The sequence below is a fragment of the Pleurodeles waltl genome, chromosome 2_2 (genome assembly GCF_031143425.1).
Source record: "Pleurodeles waltl isolate 20211129_DDA chromosome 2_2, aPleWal1.hap1.20221129, whole genome shotgun sequence".
In the NCBI taxonomy this organism is placed as follows: Eukaryota; Metazoa; Chordata; class Amphibia; order Caudata; family Salamandridae; genus Pleurodeles; species Pleurodeles waltl.
The window spans coordinates 1,133,091,854-1,133,111,586 of NC_090439.1; the positions used below are offsets into that span (position 1 = coordinate 1,133,091,854).

Genomic DNA, 19,733 nt, shown 5'->3' on the forward strand with positions numbered 1-19,733 from the left:
GAGAGGTGGTTGGACCAGAGTTCCTGGCGCTGGGCACGGTCAAGGTGCCGACAGGCGCAGACAGGCTCGCCTTTGGCACACCTCTGTCGCATCAGCAGCACACCTCCTGCGTGCGGCCACCATTAAGTAGGTTCTAGGAGGAGGGAAGGGTTCTAGGAGGCGGTGGGGAGGGTTGGCAAGAAGGAGAGGGGGAGGAGGGTGGAGGCACAGGAGGAGAGGGAGTTGGAGGCGGTGGGAGTGACAGTGGGAGTGGGAGAAAGGAATGGGAACAGGGCAAAAAGAAGCAGCAGCAAAAGTGGACTAAAGGGCCCAAAGAGGACAGAAAAAAGCAAAAAGAGAGCAAAAAAGAATGAAGGAACAAGGTGAGAACGAAACAATAGGGAAAACACTGAAGTGGAGAGTGAGAAAAACGGGTGAGAAACGGGAAGGTCAAGTAGCAAAAAAGATGTGACAGAGAGCAGGAACAGCAAAAAGGACAGGAAAGAGAGCAGGGAAAGGCTCAAGAAGAGAGTCGGGCAGATGCATGAAGAGGAAGAAGAGTAGGGTGGGCTATTGTGGCATACAGTGGAATGGGGTAGAGTGTAATAGAAAACAGTGGAGTGGCATCCAGTGGAATGCCGTAGAATGGAGTGGCGTGCAGTGGAGCAACATAAACTAAGGTGGTGTACAATGTACACTGTATTGGGATACAGTGGAATAGCACACTGAAGTGGCGTAGAGTGAAGTTGCATACAGTGTAACAGCATAGAGTGGACTGGCAGGACTGGACAGGGCATAGAGTGGAGTTGTGTACAGTATAAGCATAGAGTGGAGTGCCATAGAGTGGAGTTGTGTACAATATAAGCCTAGAATGGAGTGGCATAGAGTGGAGTGTTGTACAGTAGGGTGGCATGGAGTGTAACAGCGTATAGTGGTGTAGCATACAATGGAGTATTGGAGACTGGAGTGGCATACAGTGAAGTGGGGTAGAGTGTAATAGCATACAGTGGAGTGGTGTACAGTGGAGGTGTGTCCAATGGAATAGCATAGAATGTAATGTCATAGAGTGGAATGCCATACATAGGAGTGGAGGAGAGTGGAGTGGCACAAGTTCAATAGCGTACAGTGGAGTGTTGTACAGTAGAGTAGCATACAGTGGAAAAACAGAGTGGAAGGGTGTACAGTGAAATAGCGTAGAGTGGAATAGCACATAGTGAAGTAGCATCCACTGGAATGGCGTACAGTCAGGTAGTGTAGACTGGATTGGCTTAGAGTGGAGGTGTGTACAGTGTAAGAGCATGGAGTGTAGTGGTGTAGAGTGGAATTGAGTACAGTGCAATAGCGTAGAGTGGAGTCTCGTGCAGTATAGAGGCATAAAGTGGAGTGGCGTAGAGTGGAATAGCATATAGTAGAATGATATACAGTGGAATGGAGTTGAGTGGAATGGTGAAGAGTGGAGTGGTGTACACTGGAGTGGTGCACACTGAAATACCATTGTGTGGAGTGGTGTGTTTTCTAGTGAAGTACAGTAAAGTGGCGTACAGATGTAGCAGCAAGAGAGATTATGGTGTTAATAGTAATGCAAATGCATCAAATTGTGTTGCCTTGCATTTCCCAGATTATCACTCAACGCAGGCCCATGCACGATGGCCTTGCTTTGCTTTGTAAATCTGACTTAAGGTCTGTTTTGCCCACGCAACACCATGCGTAACAAAAGGGTAGCACCTTAGATATATTTTAGGCCACAGCATACTGCAGTAACTTTGCGATATACCATGGTACATGGCAATGACAAGCCAGTATATAATTGGGTAATGAATGTTTTTAGAAAATGGAAAAGCAGCCATATTGTTTTAACTACACTTTGGCTGTGTTCTGTGTATGGCATTAGATATAATTAAGTATAAGAAGTAGTATGTTGTATTGTACTTCCCTTCCTATTACTACTTTATTAGAGTGGTAATTGGTAGAGAAATTTATTTATATTTGTTTACATATTTTTCAATAAGTTCATGTGCTCTGCACTAGTACCTAGTAAGTGCCATATTTTTTAAGAAATGTTTCCTTCTTTAAGTTTTTTTTAAAAAGTTGTGCCATATTTGCGCTTTACTAAAGTGGTAATTGATAGTGAAAAATATAAAAACTAATACTTACCTATAACTAAGCCCCTAAGCCAGAACATTGGCAAAGTGGTCTTAAAAACAATAAGGCTGCCTTAAATTTTTTGTAAAGACAGTCATTATCCAGACATCACCATGTACCCGTCTAGTCTCGCAAAACTTTGAGATATTCCACAAAAGTACTGTGGTCACAGATATCACTAAGCTTACATGCCCTATAGCTTACAAAATATTTACCCCACTTACCTGCAGAACCCAAAAAGGATCATCTATGCAACATAATCAATCCTGCCAAATTTCATGTAAATCTGTTCAGCCGTTTTCACGTTACATCAAATAAATGCATTGGTGGAACAAATGCGTTTTGGGGCCTGTTTTTTATTTTTGCACCCCTTATCGATTCATCACAAAAAAATTACATCATCACAAAATGTAGAAAAATCCATAGCTCTGGAACGTTTTGTGGTGATTCATCAAACGGGTGTAAAGTTATCAGGGAGCAAAATTCAGAGGAATTCCGATCACTGTGAATCCTAACTATAACTACAGGGTGGCAATCAGTTTTAACTTGACTTCTTTTTTTTAATATATTGTATTTGTTATGTATTTGTTTATTGGTTTCCATAATCATGTGACCATAAATGTGTTTTTTAATTGTTCTTGTAGTAATTTTGACATTGTACATATGCAGTCGAGTTTATTTTTTAGGCATCCATTTGAACTATTTGTAGTATTGTGCTACATCTGAAGCCCAGAGTGAATGGAGGCCAATCACTGATGTTGTTATAAAAACTGAGATTATTCATTTTTTTCATAGTGGCCAATTAATATGTACTTCATGTAGTACTTCGTGTTGCTCACTGCTAGAGCCCTTTGGTTGCATATGTGTGCATAAGGAGGATGTTTTTGTTTGGCTTGTTGAGCACAGTTTTATTTTGTGAGCCAGAAAGCATGTAAAGAAAATGTGTTTTTTTATTAAGATGTATTCTACTTGCTATGTATTTGTTGATTGGTGCTCATTAGGATGGAGTCTTTCAGTTGAAACTTAACATATGCAGTCTTGTCTTTTAGCAGTAGTGTGCTTCAGATATCACTAAGTTGTTTTACCTTATAACTTAACAACCCCTAAACCAATTTTGTTGAATTATGAACAAGCATTGAGAAAGCCAATAAATCTTGGCAATGGGCGACCTACTGCTTTTGGCAATGGGGGGAGGGTGTTAAACGGGAGTGCAGCTGGGGTGGTGAATGGAAGGGCAGATAGGGGTGCCTGCTGCAGTTTTGCGGGCAGATCACTTATGGGGCAGAGCGGCAACAAAACTGCACCTATATTTGGGCCCCAATGATAGTCGCACTGCAGGAGTAAGTGCTCTTGCGTTATCCGGGTCACTGAGAAGCCACAGAAAGAGTTGTAAAATCCAGACATGAAGGAGGACGGGTGGGGATGAGATGAAACAGGGACAGGGGTGGGTGGGGGTGAAGAAGAAAGGATGGGTGGGTGGGTAGCAGGGAAAAGAAGCAACAAGGGATAGGGATATTGCACATGGCGTAATAACAAGAAACAAAAAGAAAGTCACAAACCGGGCATGAAACAAGCAGAAAACAGGCAGAAAGGCACAAACAGAGGGTAAGAAACAAGCAGAATGGCACAAGCAGTGCAAGAAATGAGGAGAAAGGCAGAAACAGAATGCAAGAAACAAATAGAAGGGCATAAATAAAGGGCAAGACACAAGCATAAAGGCAGAAACAGGGCAAGGAACTGGCATAAAACGAGCAGAAATGCAGAAACAGAGGGCAAGAAGTGAGCAGAAAGTCACAAGCAGAGGGCATGAAATGACTGGAAAGGTGCAAACAGAAGGCAAAAAACGAGCAGAAATGCACAAACAGAAGGCAAGAAACAAGTAGAAAGGCACAAAAAGAAGGCAAGAAATGAGCAGAGAACAGGCAGAGAGGCAGAAAAAGAGGGCAAGAGGTGAACAGAAGGACAGTAATGGCAAGAGACAAGCAGAAAGGCAGAAACAGAGGGCAAGAAACAAGCATAAAACAGGCAGAAAGGCAGAAACAGGGCAAGAATCGAGCAGAAAGGCAGAAACAGATGGCACAAAAGGAGCATAAAATAAGCATAATGGCAGAAATAGAAGTCAAGAAACGAGCAGAATGGCACAAACAGGAATAACCGAACAGAAAGCCAGAAACAGAGGTCAAAAATCGATCAAAAGGCAGAATCAGATGGCATGAAAGGAGCATAAAACAGGCATAAAGGCAGAAATAGAAGTAAAAAAAACAAGCAGAATGGCACAAACAGAAAGGCACACACAGAGGTTTAAACGATCAGAAAGTCAGAACAGATGACACGAAAGAAGCATAAAACAAGCAGGAAGGCAGAAACAGAAGTCAAGAAACTAGGAGAATGGCACAAAGAGAAAGGCACAAAGAAGAATAAACAAGCAGAAAAGCAGAAACAGAGGGCACAAAAAAGAGCATAAAACGAGCATAAAGACAGAAATAGAAGCCAAGAAACAAGTAGAACGACACAAACAAAAAGGCACAAACAGACGAATAATCGAGCAGAAAAGATGTCAAGAATCAAGCAGAGAGGCAGAAATAGCACGAAAGGAGCATAAAATGAGCATAAAGGTAGAAACAGAAGTCAAGAAACGAGTAGAATGGCACAAACAGAAGGCAGGAAACAAACAGCAAACAGACAGGCACAAAAAAGAAAGCAGCCACACGAAACCCCGAGCGACAGGAACAATAGGGCTCCTAGCATGAGGCAGGACCGGTCAGCATTTGAAAAGAAAATGAACAGGTAGTCCCAAACAATGGCTAAATACATGGACGCCATGGACCTTGACTACAGTTGGCCGGTGCTTTCGAGCAGGGCTAAACACCTGAAAAGGCATGCCCTCTAACGAATGGGGATGCTGCAAATTGGAAAGATGATGCTGGCAGCAAATGGGAAGGTTGTGGGCGGACTGAAGCCCACGATGTAGACACAGCAGTCTTGGTTTCGAGACAGCGCATGAGCACCGTCTAGATCCGAGACCTAAAAAGGATCAGCTACATGGTATGCTGTACAATCCAAAGAAATTTCATTCAAATCCATACTGCTGTTTTGGCCCTACGCCCAATACCAAAAATGTCTATGTGAATGCATTGGGGTCACATCCCTATCCTTCCTCTGGCTCCACTTCAGAGCCAAAAAGGAGCACTCTCCGGATTCTCAGCCACATTCATGACACCCGGCATGACACGTTTCAGCAGATTGCCTTTCTCAAATGTCGGTATGGAGAGACATAAAATGTGGACAAGAGACGGCTGGATGAAAAGGCTCAGCTGATTTATTGTGCTAAGAGTCATCTGCTTGCTTTAATAAGAACAGGAAAGATGAAAGATTACAGCTAAATGTGCGCCAGTTATAATGTGAACAGCAATGTGCCCAGAACCATATAAAGAAAAGTTATACCTGGGACTAAGCAACATATAAAACTACATTTGATCATGGCGGCGCTGCTAGCTGTGTGATTTATGGAGACTTTTTAGTCCTTCTTTACTTACGAGTATCATGAAATAACAATGAAGGAAAACTATTTAAAGCACCTGTGAGTAAATGTCTATTTATTTACCGGCATTTGAGAAAGGCAATCTGCTGAAACACGTCATGCTGGGTGCAATGAATGTGGCTGAGAATTCGGCGAGTGCTCCTTTTTGGCTCTGAAGTGGAGCCTGTTTGGTTGCTATATTTCACACGCTTGCCACTTGCACGTTTATATATATACAGGGAGTGCAGAATTATTAGGCAAATGAGTATTTTGACCACATCATCCTCTTTATGCATGTTGTCTTACTCCAAGCTGTATAGGCTCGAAAGCCTACTACCAATTAAGCATATTAGGTGATGTGCATCTCTGTAATGAGAAGGGGTGTGGTCTAATGACATCACCACCCTATATCAGGTGTGCATAATTATTAGTCAACTTCCTTTCCTTTGGCAAATGGGTCAAAAGAAGGACTTGACAGGCTCAGAAAAGTCAAAAATAGTGAGATATCTTGCAGAGGGATGCAGCACTCTTAAAATTGCAAAGCTTCTGAAGCGTGATCATCGAACAATCAAGCGTTTCATTCAAAATAGTCAACAGGGTCGCAAGAAGCGTGTGGAAAAACCAAGGCGCAAAATAACTGCCCATGAACAGAGAAAAGACAAGCGTGCAGCTGCCACGATGCCACTTGCCACCAGTTTGGCCATATTTCAGAGCTGCAACATCACTGGAGTGCCCAAAAGCACAAGGTGTGCAATACTCAGAGACATGGCCAAGGTAAGAAAGGCTGAAAGACGACCACCACTGAACAAGACACACAAGCTGAAACGTCAAGACTGGGCCAAGAAATATCTCAAGACTGATTTTCTAAGGTTTTATGGACTGATGAAATGAGAGTGAGTCTTGATGGGCCAGATGGATGGGCCCGTGGCTGGATTGGTAAAGGGCAGAGAGCTCCAGTCCGACTCAGACGCCAGCAAGGTGGAGGTGGAGTACTGGTTTGGGCTGATATCATCAAATATGAGCTTGTGGGGCCTTTTCGGGTTGAGGATGGAGTCAAGCTCAACTCCCAGTCCTACTGCCAGTTCCTGGTAGACACCTTCTTCAAGCAGTGGTACAGGAAGAAGGACAATGCTCCATCACACGCGTCCAAGTACTCCACAGCGTGGCTGGCAAGAAAGGGTATAAAAGAAGGAAATCTAATGACATGGCCTCCTTGTTCACCTGATCTGAACCCCATTGAGAACCTGTGGTCCATCATCAAATGTGAGATTTACAAGGAGGGAAAACAGTACACCTCTCTGAACAGTGTCTGGGAGGCTGTGGTTGCTGCTGCACGCAATGTTGATGGTGAACAGATCAAAACACTGACAGAATCCATGGATGGCAGGCTTTTGAGTGTCCTTGCAAAGAAAGGTGGCTATATTGGTCACTGATTTGTTTTTGTTTTGTTTTTGAATGTCAGACATGTATATTTGTGAATGTTGAGATGTTATATTGGTTTCACTGGTAATAATAAATAATTGAAATGGGTATATATTTGTTTTTTGTTAAGTTGCCTAATAATTATGCACAGTAATAGTCACCTGCACACACAGATATCCCCCTAATACAGCTAAAACTAAAAACAAACTAAAAACTACTTCCAAAAATATTCAGCTTTGATATTAATGAGTTTTTTGGGTTCATTGAGAACATGGTTGTTGTTCAATAATAAAATTAATCCTCAAAAATACAACTTGCCAAATAATTCTGCACTCCTTGTATATATATAGCCCCTCTGTAGTTATAGGGGTGGAGTGGCTGGGAGGAGGCAATACACATAGGTAGCACCTCGTGATGCACCCTTTGACAAATTTGTGACTACAGGGGGCATCGCCCTTTTTTCAGACATGAGGCCCGAGATCTATTAATTCTGGGTCTATTCAGACTGATAAAATCACAGGTTGGCCCTGTGTAAATTTGGGGTTTCCATTTTTTTTTTCTACCTAGTGGCAGTTGCCACTGGGTAGTTATAGTTAGGAACATGTTTCCATAGAAAAAGCGATTTTTGACTTACCTATATCTTTGGAACTGTTTGACGAATCTTCACGAAATTTCCCAAAAAAAGTGGCCTGGTGATTCTTGTGCACGGAAACTTTCAGGGTCATCCGTCAAGCTGGGGCCAAGAAAAAGGGGGTAAAAAAAGTTGAGTTTCCCATGTTAATTCCCATAGCACCTTTAGACACGACAACAGCCCGAAACACTGGACGGAATTACAGCAAATTTGGCAGAAAGATAGCTGTCGGTATGCAGATTACGCTTTTCCTTATTTGGTGTAAATCCATTCAGTATTTTAGGAGATAAAAGGGAAAATAAATTTGTATATCTAGGGACCTGTATCCTTCGCGATGGTTCGTGAAAACAGACAAGCTTGTACAGGGTAATGCACAGCTCTGATTGGCTGCCAACACTTCAAACTAGGAAGTGCTGGCAGCCATCTTGGGACTCGGCTTCAGCTGAGTCTCAGAAAATAAAATGCCCAAAAGGGGCCATGGTAGAGACACCCTAATGCATTAGCTCTGGTGCTGGTGTCCCAAAAGGACCCCCCCAGGGCTAAAACGCATTTTTTTGTTTTTGCAATGAATTTGCAGCAATAATAATTATTTTTTTTTTTAAAAACAAGCACTTGTGTTTTTTCTTAAAGCCCCCGGGGGGCAGGTCCTATGAGCATTTATCATTTTGAATGTTGGTGGCCTCCTGGCCCCGCCACAGCCCCGGGACCACCACCTCCCCAGGGAAAAAATATTTTTATGTGTAGGGGACCCCCAACAGCCTCCCTCACAGCCCTGGGGCTCCCCACCTCCCCAGGGCTATACATAAAATATGTACAGGGGGGCAGTGTGGCCCCCAACCTGGGGCCCACCAGCTCACCAGGGCATTGATGAAATGCAATGCAGGATGGAGGGTCAAACGCCCCTCACCCCCATGCTGCCATGGGAAACACCACCTCCCCTGGGCATTATTAACATGGCATGCAGGGGAGTGCCCTGGGGACTGCCACCCCCTGGGACACAGTTGTAATATAGAATGTGGGGGCAGGGCAACCCCCCTGCAGCCTCGGGGACCACCACCTCCCCGGACATTTAACTAATATGGTGTGGGGTGGCCATGCGCCCCCCCACCCTGAAACCGCAGGGACCACCTCCTCCATGGGGCAAATAGTAAAATATGTAAAGGGAGTCTGTCTTGGACCCCAAAACCCTGGGAACCACCACCTACCCAGGGCCATTTCCACACACGAGGGGGGTCGCGTGGCCCCCCTCAAAGAGCCACTGATGGCCCTGGGGACTGCCACCCCCTTGGGCCGGCACCTGCTATGTCCCGGGGTGCCAACCCACGGGACATAGTTTTTACATTTTTGCAGTTCCGGTGGCAGCAGCTGGAGAAGGTCTTTGGAACTGGTGTGAGGCCACTGCGGGGGAGCACTTGAGAAAGCACTGCACAGGTGGACTTCAAGGTAAGTCTGGTGGGTCCCCTTGGAGTGTGGAGGTCGCAAGATGAGGGGGGACACTTAGAAGACAGTTGGATCTTCAGTGCAGGGCACAGGGTGCCCGGGTGCAGAGCGAATTGGTGAGCCAGGAGCTAAGTGCAAAATTGCACTTGGAAGCAGGAGGTAGGTCGCGTTGAGGGTTGCTTGCAGGTCAGTAGGGTCACTCTGGTGGGAGGTCCTGGTGTTTTCTGAAGCCCCTCGACTGGGCTTCCTCCTAGTCCTTTTCCAGTCTGGAGTGGACGGTCCTTCTGGGTATCCCACGTTAGGTGACCAGTACCTGGGGCAATGGCATGGTTCAGCCATTGGAGGGCGCAGTGTCACCAAACTTGGCATACTTGCAGGTTTTTGTCCTCAAGGTCAGTGGGGTGAAATTTGGACCAGCTGCAGGGTCCGGCTCCTTGGTCAGGAGCCAATCAGTGAGCTGGACTTCACTGGCTTTTTGGTCTTTGATGCCTTGACTCTGGAAGGAGATCTTCTGCGATTTTCAGACGTGTTGACGTCCTCTGAGAATTTGTAGAGTCTGTCCGATGTCCGAGCAACCCCTCAGCGGCGATTGTCGAGTCCTGGTTGCAGCTGGAAGGGTTTGGCGCCTTCTTCTTGGTGCAGCTGGACTATAGTTCTTGAGCCTTGGGTCTTCTTTGTTGCTGGTCTTCTTGTGTCCTTGGAATCTGAATCTCTGGTCCAGAGGTGCCCACTAAATACTGTATTTAGTGGGCATTTAGGGGAGTAGCTAGTAGAGACCAATGGGTCATCTACCTTAGCTGGCTACACCCACTGAAAGACCACCTCGTGTGGGCAGAGGTCACTTTCCTACACCTGGTTGGCAATTTTCCTTCCATGCAAGATGGAGGAAAATAAAGTAGAGGGGTCACCTCGCATGCAACACCTTAGGGGTGGTGCAAGCTGTGGCTGACCTCTCCTCCTGTCATTTGTGTGTTTTCCCGCTGTTGCTCCCACCAAAAGTGACGGATTGCAATGGGGGCTGCCATCTGCTGTTAGCAGGAGGCTTGGGGGTCAAGTTTCAAGGGCTATAAGCCCTTGAAGCCCGCTAGTAGGGCAGTGCACATTCCTGTGGTGGGGGGTGTTTATGCTTTGTTCTGGGTCCCATGCAGCTATGCCCTCACAGTCAGTATAGTGCACCCTGCCTTAAGGCTAGAAGGCATGCCAGAAGGGTGACTTACCTATTTTTCATGCAGTGTACAGCTGACAGGGCACACAAGCTGTGTGCCATATCGAGTTTGCATTTTAGGATTGCAGCAGGACACTCAGCCTGCAATGGCAGTGCTGGGTCCATTTGGATGCATGGACCTTGAGGGTGGCACAATATGTGCAGCTGCCCTCAGGGGCCGCCCCTTAGTACCCCATGCCATGGGTATCTAAGTACCATTTACTAGGGACTTATAGTTGCAGTTAAAGGTATTGCTGATAGTGCCAATGCATCATAACAGTTTTCGGAAAGAGAACAGGCCCATTGAACCTGGTTAGCAGGCGCCCTGGGCGCTAACAACTTTGAGACCACATCAAAGAACAGGCAAAAAGTGGGGGCTAAACATGACAAAAGAGGCCTTTTTGTCAGTCACCACTAGGTAATTATAGTTAGGATCTAGTTTCCATAGGAAAAGCGTTTTTGTTATGCTAATAACTTTAATGCCGTTTGACGAATCTTCATGACATTTTCAAAACTTGTTTGCCACTCACTTCAGCTTCTGCCTTGAAAATTATGGTGTGATTGTGCAAGTGTGGCCAAGAAAAAGGGGGTCCCAACATGCATTTTCCCCATGCAATTTCCCAACGGAATTTTGAACACATCAACAGGACGAACCACTGAATGGAATTACACCAAATTTAGCAGAAGGCTAGTTCTTGGTCCGTAAAGAATACTTTTTGCAATTTGGTGCAAATCCGTTCAGTGGTTTTTAAGTTATTAAAGAAAAAAGAAATGTACATATTTGGGGATGCTGAGCCATTGTGGATCCACTGTGGGGGATCCGCTGATCCATGTACCAAAGCAAGGGCCTGATTGGCTGGCCGCAACCTAGGGGAAAAGATGCACCTGCCATTTGTTTTATCGGCTCAGTGTGGGCGAGGGGTACGGAAAAGTAACATAAGGTCTTAGGTCAGAGGTATCCTGACCCCACAGTACTGATAGAGGAGTTTCAGAGGGATGCCTCGGCGCAGCCCCCAGTGTAAATCAGCAACAGATCCACAAATCCACAGCCCAATGGACTACATGTGCCAGGGCCTGGAAAGTGAATGCTACTAGTGGGCCTGCAGCACTGATTGTGCCACCCACATAAGTAGCCACTTAATCATGTCTCAGGCCTGCCATTGCAAGGCCTGTGTGTGCAGTTTCACTGCCACTTTGACTTGGCATTTAAAAGTACTTGCCAAGTCTTAAACTCCCCTTTTTCTACATATGTCACCCCTAAGGTAGGCCCTAGGTAACCGATAGGGCAGGGTGCTGTAGTGAATCCTAGTTTCTTTTAATGGGATACAGGAGCTAGCTTAGCCTGTGGCTTGCAGACTCGTCCCCGTCACCCAGTGACTTTTACCCTACTTAGCTTGCTCTGTTTTAGCACATTTATTTAATTACATCTTTTAAGATGGCTGCCTTATTTTGAGTTAGGCCCAGTTTTAGTTTCCGTTATCAGTGTCACCGCGCTAAGGCGTCAAGATCAAACGACAAAGACAAACAAACTGTAGGTGTTCACTTTAGGTACTTTTCCTCTTCATGCTTTCAAGGGAATTTGTTTATATTAATTACCGTCCCAAGCACGCCTTGTTATCTATTGTTTGGGAACAAACCTACGTCAGGGGTCCAAGTAGATCTGTATAAATACTTCTCACTTTAACAGGTAGTCAGAGGGATTCCAACCAGATGTGATCGCTGCTATCGATGCTGTACGTCGCCTTGACGCTGACTCAGTCTTCGTGTTCCTACGGAGTATGAGCTAGAGACCTCATTCCAAGATAACGAGGGTTGGGGCTCTTGTCATGGACATGGCATTGGCAGATTAAGTTTAACATACCTAGCTCTCTTTTAGGTTAGAGGTTAGGCCTATCATGCTAGGGTATTAGGACATATCGCACTCTTCATGTTATTTCATGATATTGCAAGCTGGTGGGGGTCTTTGTATTAATGACTCTTGTCTTTACCATTCTGTTTCTTGCACTGTTCATTATCCTAATCATTGCAGCCCATACAACTTATCGCAGATTGCAGTTTTACTAAAATCAGATCTATTGAAACTTTACTGCATCTTCTTCATTGCCTGTGTGTGATTGAGATATGTTGTTAATGTGAGAAAGGGGTAAGCTCTGTTTAACCACAAAGTTCTCTGAGATGTCAGACTCTTGATTCCATGCGTAAAGGCTGCCACAAATCACCTTTTACTGTTTTTGGTGAGGTACTGCTAGTGAGCCGGAAGGGTTGGGATGACAGCTGCGATTTGATGTAGGACTGGCATAGTCGCCTACAAACATAAGTACTGTCATCCTTAAACCAGCAGTCTTGCCTAGAGCAAGAATCCAACTACGACATTGCTATATAGGTAAAAGGCAGGACATGTGCATGTGTGTTTTATATGTCCTGGTAGTAAAAAACTCCTAAATTCGTTTTACACTACTGTGAGGCCTGCTCCTTTTATTGACTAGCATTAGGGCTACCCTCATATACTGTTTGAGTGGTAGATTCTGATCAGAAAGGGGTAACAAGGTCATAGTTAGTATGGCCAGAATAGTAATAGAAAATCCTGCTTACTGGTGAGGTTGGATTTTATATTCCTATTTTAGAAATGCCACTTTTAGAAAGTGAGCGTTTCTCTGCACTTAAAATCCACATGTACCTTACAGCCTGTCTCCAATCCACATCTGGGCTGGGCTGGGTGACAGCTTCCTTGTGCATCTCACCCAGGCAACCACAAACACAGGACACTCACTCACACCTGCACCCATCTGCATACTGAATGGGCCTTCCTGAGCTTGGAGGGTGGAGGGCCTGACACTTACATTTCAAAGGACAGTGGCCTGCCCTCACACAATGGACTGCCAAACCCCCTACTGGGACCCTGGTAGACAGACCTGTACTGAAAAGGGTACTTATGCACTTTAAAACCACTCTCTGAAGTCTCCCCCACTTCAAAGGCATTTTTGGGTATATAAACTGGGTCTCGGACCCCACCAAATCTGGACCTGACCCACTTCTGGACCTGAACCTGCAACCTGTCAAGAGGAACTGCCTAGTTGCTCAAAGGACTCATCTGGACTGCTTTGCGGAGAAGGACTTCTGCCCTGCTGGCCTCTTACTTTGCTGACAAGTGCTCTCCAAGGGCTTGGATTGAGCTTGCCTCCTGTTTTCTGAAGTCTCAGGGCCAAAAATACTTCATCTCTTCAGGAAACTCCTTGTGCGCCTAAAATCAACACACAGACTGGCGGAAACGACACACAGACTGCCTTGCCACAGAAAATCGCAGCACAGCCGAACCGGATAAATATCAACTATTTTTCTAAACCTGTGTGGTGTATTTTTGTGGTGTTTTCACTGTGCTACTGTATGATTTATTGCACAAATACTTTACACATTGCCTTCTGAGTTAAGCCTGACTGCTCAGTGCCAAGATTACAGAGGGTGGGCACAGGATAATTTGGATTGTGTGTGACTTACCCTGACTAGGATTGTGGTCCCTACATGGCCAAGGGTGTATACCTCTGCCAACTAGAGACCCCATTTCTAACAATTTGTAAGTGTTTTCCAGTTGGGGACCTGGCCCATCCGGGGAACAAATTAAAAACAAGGGGGAGAGACGCAATTTTTTTTTTTATTTGAGCCATGGATTTCTGGATCTACTGTAAATTTGCATCAAAATATTTTTTTTTCAAACAAACGTTTTTGACCCCCGGTGGGGCTTAAGGGGTCACGGTATTCCTACACCGTGTTGGCAGCCAATCCGCTGACGCCATGAGATAGGTCAGAGTCGTGGACTCTCCGCCTCCATAGATATATACATTTATTTTACTCTTAATAACTCTCACACTACTGCACCAAATTACAAAAAGCTCTCAGATTTTTACCAAATAAAATAAAGGAGTTATACATGAGGAAGGGAGTGAAATTGTGAGTGAATGCAGTACATACTTCTGACAAAAAAAAGATTGCACTTGTGCATCTGCATCCTGCCTGAGGGAAGCTTGTACTTCTGCATGTGTATAGCTGGTGTGTGTGTGAGATCTGCTTTGAGTATAGGTAGCTTGTACGTTTGCTTATGCCACCTATTCTTAACGAGGGAATCACCCACCCTCTGCATGTCCTAGACAAGTTCTGAGTAAGGGAAGCTTGCACTTCTGTGTGCTACCTATTGGGAGTAGCTGAAGCTTGAATGTCTGCATCTCATGGGCATGTGCACAATGAGGGAAGATTGCACCACTTTTGCAAATAGAGGACCCATTATGAGAGAGGGAAGCTTGCACTTTTGTCTGTGTGCACCTGGTATGAGTGAAGAAAACTTGCACAGCTTTCTGAATGTGTTAGTCCTGTTCTAAGAGACAGAAGCTTGCACTTCTGCATCTCGCAGACATGTTGAAGGTGAGGGAAGCTTGCAACTTTGTTAAACACCCTACACAGTACTATTATGCATTATACAGCATACTCTACTAGACACACTCTACTTGACAGCAAACACAGTACTTGACTGTCCTAAACAGCACAATGCACCAATCTGCATATCGTGCGCACTGTGCAAAGCACCCACTGAACTACAAAGAGTGACAGACATAACACCGCGCCAAATAATGCACTGTGCTAAAAATTGCCTTTATTACACTCCAAACTGTAGTAAACAAAGTAGAGCAGGACTGCTTCTGATTATAAGTTCAGGCTATGCAGCATTTCCCATTCAGAAGTGACCGGTGCAGTGTATGCGGACCATGGATCAGACACAGTATAGTTTCATCGTAGTCATAGCGCCCGTTCTGGGGCACGACGAGAGATTCTGAATTTACAAGGGATATTATCACAGAGGGGGAAACTGTCACCCGTCACCCCCAGTTGCAGACAGTGGAGGCCTAAGTGGGGACTCCAAAGCATAATTACATTCAGCTCAGGTCCTCTTACCTTTGTATTTCTTGCACTGCTCTGGTCCCTGAAACTTCACCTTCGAACACCTAGAAGGACACATAGATCTTTTTAGAACACTCAGATGCTACAGGGGCTGAAATGGAACAGCACAAACACCCTGGTATTGGAAAATACATACTGCAATCACAGGACACACACACACACACACACAAACACACACCACTGAAGGTATTAGTACATGACAACACAAGCTTCAGGATCTCAGAGGAAACTGACAAATGCAGTTACCGACACACATGACCACTCTCTCCTCCATCTCTGTTTCTGTCTATTTAGCTGATTTCCTGTGCACTCTCTCTTCCTCTCTCACATCCCTCTGTGTTCCCCCCTCTCGCTGGCTCTATGATTGTCTCTTCTTTCAGAAAGCTCCAGGGATCTCAAATGTAACTCTGAACATTCCCTGTTACCACAAATGCAAACACTCTCACGCACTACGTCTATGCGCTATAATGTCTCTTCTTTGTTTCACTCTCTCTCCTTCCTGCACTTTCTATCTCTCTCTCTCTCCCTGTGACTCTAACAGCACAAACATAATTTGTAAACAACTGCTGCTACTCACACTCCCTTTCCATCTGTTTCTCAACATCTGTATTTCTCAGTTCCTCTTTGCTTCTTTGTCACTAAATAATACTTGGCACTACACACACACTCTCGCTCTTTCGCGCTCTCTCTTTCTCGCTGACACTCTTAGTTTATTTGTCTCTTTCTCTCACAAATCTTGGGTTCTCAAAAGCAGATGTCAATAATCACACACACACTCTCTTTCACTCCCTCTTTCACCCTTCATTCATGCCTCTCACGAGCTCCTGCGTCTCTCTCTCTCTCTCTCTCTCTCTTTGTGTGTCTCTCTCTCCGATGCTTTCTCCCTCTTAGACGTACTGTATGTGAAAATCTTAGTAGTGAGGACTACAGGTAACAGAGGGATCCAGCATCCTGTACCCTGTCTGCGAAAGCCTTCAACCTGGAATTACTAAACGCCCTGCATCTTCGAATCATTGAGCTCCTCCATCTTGGGATCATTGAAATCCTACCCTGTGGACTCTCTGGATCCCTGCACCTCAGAATCTGTAAACACCCAGCACTTTCAAATCCCAAACATCTTGTATGTTGGAATCCTTGAAGTCCTACACCTTGGAATATCTAGATTCATGATGTTTGGAATCTCTGGGCGCTTTGATCTTGGAATTTCTGGAACCCTGTATTGTGAAATCTCCACATCTTTGTACCTTGAATCTCTGGATTCCTGTATCTAGGAATAACTGGAGACCTGTACCTTGAAATCTCTAAACAGCTAAAGATTGGACTCATGTAATTCCTGCATCTGAGTCTCAAGGATTCTGCACATAGATTCTCCAGATCCCTGTAACTCTGAATCACTGTAACCCTGCATAGTGGACTCTCTGAAGTTCTGCATCTCAGAGTTTATCAAGACCTGCACCTTGAAGGCTTTCACCCCTACAGCTTGGAGGCTCTGAGGTCCTACACATTGGGGACTTTGAGATCCTGTACCTTGAAATCCCTGAGCGCCTGCACCTTGGAGTCTCCTTTGGCTTGACTACTTCTAAACATTTGCTTCTAACACCTCCCTAGGATGGATCCTCTACTTTCCTTCTATTTCTTTTTATGATTATGAAATGCCCTCAGGTGCCATTCTCTAAAGTATCGGAGGATTAGCCTCTCTTTTAGGACCCACACAGCTTTTAGATTATTCGAACCCACACGAACTGCATATTTATTCCAGGGCAGCTCTTAAAGTAAAATTGTGCCTCTAATAAGCAGACACCCTCCTCTCCAGTTCCTGCCTGTGTCTCTTTCACTTGCCTCTTCTCCACCTCCCTCTGCATTTCTCCCTCCTTCTCAGTCCCTTCCTATTCAACCACCGTTGTCTCCTCCCTCGTTCAGAGTATTTTAGTCGTTGGCTCTCCCTCCCCCCCAGTTGCCAGGAGTGAGGTTTCCGGAACACAGTCAAAGGTTCGAGGATTGCTTTGATGCTGAACTCTGAGGATGCTGTGGGATGAAGGGAAGTCATTGAGGGACAAATAAAGGTTTTATTACCACCAAAAGCTGATCTGGGGGAACAGAGCTTGATTTATGAGGACTGGAGGAGCCCTTTAAGGGCCGGAGCGATATTAATAAAGAATGAGTAACAATCAAAGTAGACACAAATTGAAAAAGGGTTCAGAGGAAATCATTTTTGCATTAATGGAAGTAAATCTAACAACGAGTGGCACAGTGGAGAAAGTATAAAGTGTACCTTTTATAGAATGGCCATTATATTTATTTCTACCTGCCATTTGGACAAGTACATGACATTGTGACTCAGAGACAGGTATGAGTCTACTTCTTTGTGGAGTGTTCTAATAATTGCAGGACATGTTCATTAAACTGTTACTTTCACTAGCCCCGAGCAATATCTTTGAATTTCATTTCCTCATGTGCATCTTTTTGACGCTGACAGATACTGAACAAATCTATGCCCGTTTTATGTTGTGTCGTTTTTCAAACAAACGCTGAACTAAACAAACTTCTCATTCTTATAAACTTTTTTTTCTTTTGATGCCCTCACTGGGGCTGAAACTGATGGCTTGAGGTGCAGTGCACTACGCATGTGTTAGGCGAACATATCACCATAAAAGTAGAGGTTTGCTTTAAATTTTAATACCTGCTCCAAAGCTTTGTCCCTTGGGAAAGCCCTAGTGTTAATTACAAGTGGGTGAACAGTGTTTCTATAGAGCCTTCTGAACATGAAGCATCTATGTGAAATGTACTATTATGCATGAACCTCTGAATGTGGAATATTATGCCTCAATACCAAATGGATTGTACTATTGTAACTCAGCAACTGCATATGTTTGCCTCAGTTTGAACAATTCAAGTAAAGGTCTCTCTACTATATCTGTCATTATCTCAGAATTAGTTGCTCATTCCCAAAAAAACGTTTTAAAATTATACCCACTTTCATTTTTATTAGCAATTTAACTTTGGGTACTAGGGCCATTCACAGTTAGATAGACACAAACATTACCTTAGTATGTTTCTTAAACTAGGGCATGAAACTAGGACTCTAGTCCTCTGGGCCCTACAAAGGCTCCTTACTATAGGGTGAGACAGGTTTAGGACAAAATGTGGGTTTTAGACAATTCCAATGATGTTTCAAAGCACTAGAGGGACATTTGAGGATTGCAGTGGGGTAGGAAAGTCTGGTAGGAGGTTTTGAGTACTTTGGATTTGAGGAAAACTTGAGGTCGTTTTTGTGGACAAAGGTGCTTTTTGGGGACACAATCGAGTTTCTCTGGACTCAGGGTTTTTTCATAAGACCAGGAGTTTGAGGTGTCTCAAGGTAATTTGTAGAGAAATGAAGTAATGTTTATTAAAATGAAAAAGAGTTTATAAAGAATCAATATTTTTTAAACAAGTAGAGAGACCTTAACACTGTTTGGAGCTTTTGAAAGACGGGTGAGTAGCTACGAGATGGCCTACATATAATAATGAGGTACTACTGCTCCAGCAGCAGAGTGGATTTGTGTGAGCTCAGTACTGACATTTCCACATTGCAGTCAGACCTGCTCCTTACACACCGAGGGGAGGAAAATAAACCAACCATACCTGACCAGGGCACTTCTAGCATCCTGCAAAACAGAAGAACAGGCAGAAGGACATCAGTTTCCACAACAGGTTTGACATATCTGACAGCAGTTTAGATGTAATATAAGTTGTGAAATCCAGGTTAAGTTAAACACATGGAAGTATCTCATCCAAGGAGACATTAGGGTGACACTCTCACACCTCAACACACACCGTCTGTGGTATTCTGAATATGGACACATGACACAGCACACTTAGTGATATCCTAAATGAACCCAGAAGACAATAGTGCTTCTAAATTCTGAACAAGGTTAGATGACAATACAGTGTAATATTTTCTGAATGTGTCATGTATTATAGGCTCGCACTCCTGAGATCAGGCATCATATCCTGCTAAAACTCTTGCATCACTAGAACTGTTGGTGATGTACCAGAGAAATAAGTATTGTTCATAATCAAAGCATACCACGCCAAAATACGCTTAAATCTCTTGCGTGGAATTGAATCAGTAAGATCATTAAGGGGGTCATTACAACATTGGCGGGTGGCTACCGCCGCCCGCCAAGCTGTAACCGCTGTGCGGCCGCATTGTGGTCCCCATTACAACATCCCCGCTGGGCCGGCGGGCGCAAACCTAGTTTACGCCCGCCGGCCCAGCGGGGATGCGGCCGCAACATAGGAGCCGGCTCCTAATGGAGCCGGGGGTGTTGCGGCTGTGCGACGGGTGCAGTAGCACCCGTCGCGCTTTTCACTGTCTGCTATGCTGACAGTGAAAAGCTGCACAGGGCCCTGTTAGGGGGCCCCTGCACTGCCCATGCCAGTGGCATGGGCAGTGCGGGTGCCCC

General features: G+C 44.8%; 1 protein-coding gene across 1 annotated transcript in view; it reads right to left on the bottom strand.

The window, feature by feature from the left end:
- LOC138282947 (E3 ubiquitin-protein ligase TRIM39-like) overlaps positions 1-19,733 on the bottom strand; it is a 193,696-nt gene that overhangs the window by 24,418 nt on the left and 149,545 nt on the right. The window contains exons 4-5 of the mRNA XM_069221012.1: positions 18,910-18,932; positions 15,280-15,329 (exon numbers count right to left, since the gene is read on the bottom strand). Of these exons, the coding sequence (XP_069077113.1) occupies positions 15,280-15,329; positions 18,910-18,932 (73 nt within the window). The remainder of the gene's footprint in view (positions 1-15,279; positions 15,330-18,909; positions 18,933-19,733) is intronic.